Raw genomic sequence first — 4,593 nt, 5'->3', positions numbered from 1 at the left:
ATCTACCTGGCCATCATCAGATATGAATTCTGCCTTAGTTTTTCTCTCCAGAGGAAAAAAAATTAACGTGATAAGTCTTTTACTTAAGTATAATACCTGCTCATGGCAAATGAGATCTTGTAGCTGAAACTCTCTGGGTTGGGTACATATATGCACACATGGACATATTCGACCTAAAGTGAAAAGAAACGAACTCACTTATCAAACATCAAGCAATGAATGTCACCAAAGCAGCCATCCAGAGACCATTCTTCCCAGCACTAGCAGACAGAGGTGGCCCACTATGTTTGATCTACTTTGACCCCTTAGTTTTTCTGCAAGATGGAGACGTGGGCCCCTGGCCTCTGACAAAGGAAATGTGCTCACCATATACACCTCTAAGTCTTCTCTCTCCTTTAGTGAGATGGAGAGAGAAATCCCCACTCCTGTCCTCCTTCCACAAGGGCCTCTGACCTACACCATCTCCTGTCTTCCTATGATTTCCAGCTGTGGGATTTTAGCTGAAGAGAGTCCTGGGCCACTTTTCTAGGCCCACACTTCAAGTTCCCTGCATCTGTCTTCTTCCTTGTCACTTGACTCCCAACCCTTGCCCTTAACACGTGTGCTTTTTTGTGAAAGCTGAACTGCCTCTTCCATATTTCTTTCTATAACCCCAGTGCCACACACAGAGAAAAGGACAACCATCTTTGCTCCACCCAAAAGCATCACCCTCACCCATCGTATTTGCGAGCCTGGCTGAGAGTGCCAGGCACAAGGCAGGAAACTGAAGGCCCAGTGTGTTCAATGTGGAGTATTGCAAAGCGAGTGAAGGCTTTGCTCACAGGCAGTAGCTTCCAGCTGTGAGCACGGGCCAGCACAGTGAGCCCCTCCTCACTCTCCTCTAGCTAACCAGTTGTACACAAGCTGTCTTGGGCTGGAGGAGGGTGAAGTTTCTAGTTCAACTTAGAGTCCCTCAATACAGCCTTCCACTCAGTCAGCAGCATATGGGAGTAGGGTTCTAAAAAGTCTACAAGTGCATAGCCAAAGAGAAACCCTCTCCTCTGATGGACAGTGACTGAGGGCCACAAGCACATGTTCATAACCACACATAGAAATGAAAGCACAGATATCTCTGAAATACAATTCATGCGCAAAAATGTAGTCAGAAAGCAAGACAAGCACAAAAGCAAGCCAAGAGCTCCACAAAGGCCCCGGACACAGAAACACAGAGGCAGGCATAATACGCTCCAAAAGATGTATTCATTTATCATTTATCTTGTACTCAGTCAGAATACTGCTCAATTGCACTTAACACCCAGATTTGCCCAGGCCATGCTAAAAACTAAACTGGAAGGAGGAGAGACTCTTCAGGTGTTTGAAACAGAAGTCCTCTGCCCAACCCCAGGCAGAAACCCTTCTTAGTACCAGAGTGAAAACGAAAGTGCTGAAGTGGTCACAGGCTTCCAGAGACCTGGCCCCACCACCAGCAGCAGGCCAGCCAGGCCCCAGGGCCTCCACTCTCAAAGCTGACAGCCTCCTTGCTGGCCTAATGCTTCCTCAGCCCCCCTCTTGTGAGGAGCTTGAGGTCTTCTGGGAGAACCTTGACAAGAATGAAGGAGTATAGGCAAGCAGACTGAGCTGGTGACTGCTGACGTTCACATACATTTATTCAATTGACACCAATGGGAATGGGGGGGGGGGGGGAGAGACAGATTTTTCTTTTCTTCCACACAAACCATTGGAGGATTTCAGAGTCTCCCCTAAGTGGAGAAGTCTAAATCAATGCACACCAGTGGACAGAGAATGCAGAGGGCAGCCAGCTAAACAGATATTTACACATAATTACTGATGCCCTGCCACAGCTCTGTGCCCTCGCCCACCCAACTCCCACCTCTCAAGTCCCTGACCCAGACCCTCCTCTCCCACCCAAACTCATTGCCTTTAACTACAATAAATATCACAGAGCCTGGGACAACACAGAAGACCAAGTGGGCTGTGGGCCCTGGATAGCTAGCCCCAGGACTAGGGCTGGGAGCAAAAGTTCCTTTTGAAGTACCCAAACACCAGAAAGAAAGGATTTTCCTCAGGGGAGTGTGCTTTGTGGTTTCTGCAAGAAAATGTGGAGACCTCTGTTTCACCTCTCCGTTCAGCTTCCCCTGTGGAGACACTGCTTTAGGCTTGGAGGGAGGCAACTTCCTTGGAGAACAGTAAAACGGGGGGGGGGTTGAATTTTTCTTTTAAGCACAGAGCGCATAATGGATGTCTTTAAATTATAATATTGGACAGCAGGGTCTCGAAGTTGAGGAAGCAAAGAGGGGGAAGAGAAAGAAAGGGAGACTTCTCAGCGCCGTGGGTGTTTCTGGCGGGATCCACGGGGTCCAAGCAGGCGTATTTCCGCAAAAGCATTCTCCCTGGGCTGCGAACCGGGCAGAGGCCGGGGAAGGCGAAGGTTTCCCGCCACCCTCTCTCTCTCTCTCTCGCTGCCCACGCCGGAACGCGATCGCGGCTTCGGACCTCTCTGCGTAGACCCGGGCTCTGGCCCTGGACCGTGGAGCCCGCTTCGTCCCAACTCTCGGCGACATTCTGAGCGTGGAGTCTGAAGTGCCCGGTCACTGCGCGCCGCCTCAGGACTGGAGACTCTTCATAAATAGACTCCCTGAATTCCGCCGGGGCCGAGGAGCTCCCCGGGGAGGCTGAGGAGTGCGGGCCGCGCTGGCCCTGAGCCCGCGGCAGTCAGAAGTGGCAGCCGCTGAGGCCAGCGACTTTGCCGGCGAACGGGGGCCCTGAGGACAGGAGCGCGTCCCCCGGGTGCGAGAGACGGATGTGACCGGCGACTGGAGCCAGGGCCGGGGCAGTCAGCATGGCCAGGACCTGGGCTTGACTCCCAGGACCCGCGGCCGTCGCGAAAGGCGATCCCGGGGAGCCATCGCCGCCCCCCGGGGGTGCGGCCCCGCCACCGCCGTGGCCCATGATGTGGTCTATGGAGAAGGAAGGCCTCTGCCCGGCCCCCGGGCCCCCGCCGCCCGCACCGCCGCCGGCGTCCGTCTTGAGGCCCTGGCGCAGGAGGGCGGTGGACAGACTGGCCGCCGTGCCAGCTGCGGGAGGGCTCAGGGACGCGGGGTAGAAAGCCTTGGCACAGCCCAGTTCGGTGCCTAGGAAGGCCGGCAGGCCTGCGGGGCCCGGGCCTGACCCCGGGCCGGGCGCAGGAGCCGCTGCCGAGGCTGCGCCCGAGAACACGGAGGCCGTCGGAGGTCCGGGTGGAGGCGCGGCGGCCGCCCGGGCCGGGGGCACTGACAGCTGGCAGGGCGCGGCGGCTGCCGCGGCGAAAGCGAAGGCGTGCGGGTGCGGGTGCGGGGCGGGCGCCGGCGGGGGGGCGCCGTAGGCCGGGAGCGCCAGCCCGTAGCCGTAGCCGTAAGCGCCGTAGGCGGCGAAGCCCGGGAGGAAGGCGCCAGGGTCCCCCGCGGCCGCGGCCCCGCCGCGCAGGAGCAGCTCCGGGTGGGGATGCGCGTGAGGATGCGGCGGCGGGAGCGGCTGCCTCTTGAAGCGCTTGCGGCGCCGCAGGAAGCTGCCGTTGTCGAACATGTCTGCCGACTCCGGGTCCAGCGTCCAGTAGTTGCCCTTGCCCGGGTTGCCCGGCTCGCGGGGGATCTTGACGAAGCAGTCGTTGAGCGAGAGGTTGTGGCGGATGCTGTTCTGCCAGGCGGGGAACTTCTCCCGGTAGTAGGGGAAGCGGCCGCTGATGAACTCGCAGATCTCGCTCAGCGTCAGCCGCTTCTTGGGACTCTGCAGGATGGCCATGGTGATGAGCGCGATGTACGAGTAGGGCGGCTTCACCAGCGGGCTCCTCGTCGTGGTCGTCGCCCCACCCGACGGCGGTCCTGGTCCCGGCCCCGCCGCTCCCCGGGCCACAGCCGCGCCGGGTCCCGGGCTTCCCGCCGCCGCGGCCGCCGCCCCCCGGGGCGCTAGAGCTCGGGGTTCGCTGTCCGAGCAGCCTCCCGACTCCTCCTCGTCCTCCGCTACGTCCGCCTCGGCTTCCTCCGGGGGAGGCTCGTGGCCGTGGGGGAGCACGTCCCGGGGGGCGCGGGGCCCCGAGCGGGCTGGGAGATCCCCCCCACCGCTGCCGCCGCCGCCCACCACGTCTATATCTGCGTCGGCCTCGGACAGCGCGGCCGGGGAGCTCTCGGAGGACATGATCTCGCAGCAGCAACTGCCCAGGGTCATGGTGCCGCCGCCGCCACTCTCGGGCTCCGCTCCGGCCGCGGCTCGGGCTCGGCCGCGCTTGCCTCTGGGGTGAGTGTGTTTTGCGCGCGGGCGGGGAGGGGGCGGGGGACCGAGGCGGACAGGGAGGGGTGTCCCCCCCCCCGGCTCCGCAGCGCCCCCTGGTGCTGCGACTCTCACGCGCTCACCCTGCAGGGCGCACCCCACGGGTGGCTCCCTCTCCAGCCCCGGGACCTGTATTCCCTGGGGTGCCGGCGGAAGGAGAGGCCACCTCTCTTACCTCGTCCGATCTGGGTCCCTAGTCCCCTAAGGGTGGAAGTGGGGTTTCCCTCCTGCCTAGCGGTCGCCTAAGGCGGAAGAATCGCGGGCCCGGGGCGGAGCTCCCTGGGAGGGTGG

The 4,593-nt window shown here is 60.5% G+C and overlaps 1 protein-coding gene across 1 annotated transcript; it reads right to left on the bottom strand.

The window, feature by feature from the left end:
- Nucleotides 1-1,869: 1,869 nt before the first annotated feature.
- Nucleotides 1,870-4,236, bottom strand: Foxd2 (forkhead box D2). The gene has a single exon (XM_004663249.2). The coding sequence runs from the start codon at nucleotides 4,198-4,200 to the stop codon at nucleotides 2,713-2,715; it is 1,488 nt and encodes a 495-aa protein (XP_004663306.2). The 5' UTR covers nucleotides 4,201-4,236; the 3' UTR covers nucleotides 1,870-2,712.
- Nucleotides 4,237-4,593: the final 357 nt, after the last annotated feature.

This window comes from Jaculus jaculus, chromosome 5, assembly GCF_020740685.1.
Source record: "Jaculus jaculus isolate mJacJac1 chromosome 5, mJacJac1.mat.Y.cur, whole genome shotgun sequence".
Taxonomy (NCBI): domain Eukaryota; kingdom Metazoa; phylum Chordata; class Mammalia; order Rodentia; family Dipodidae; genus Jaculus; species Jaculus jaculus.
Note: the sequence above shows the minus strand (reverse complement) of the source record. Positions and strands in the feature narration are given on the sequence as shown.

What these genes read in the sequence shown, in the direction of transcription:
- Foxd2 (XM_004663249.2), bottom strand. Translation starts at nt 4,200, where the DNA reads ATGACCCTGGGCAGTTGCTGCTGCGAGATCATGTCCTCCGAGAGCTCC.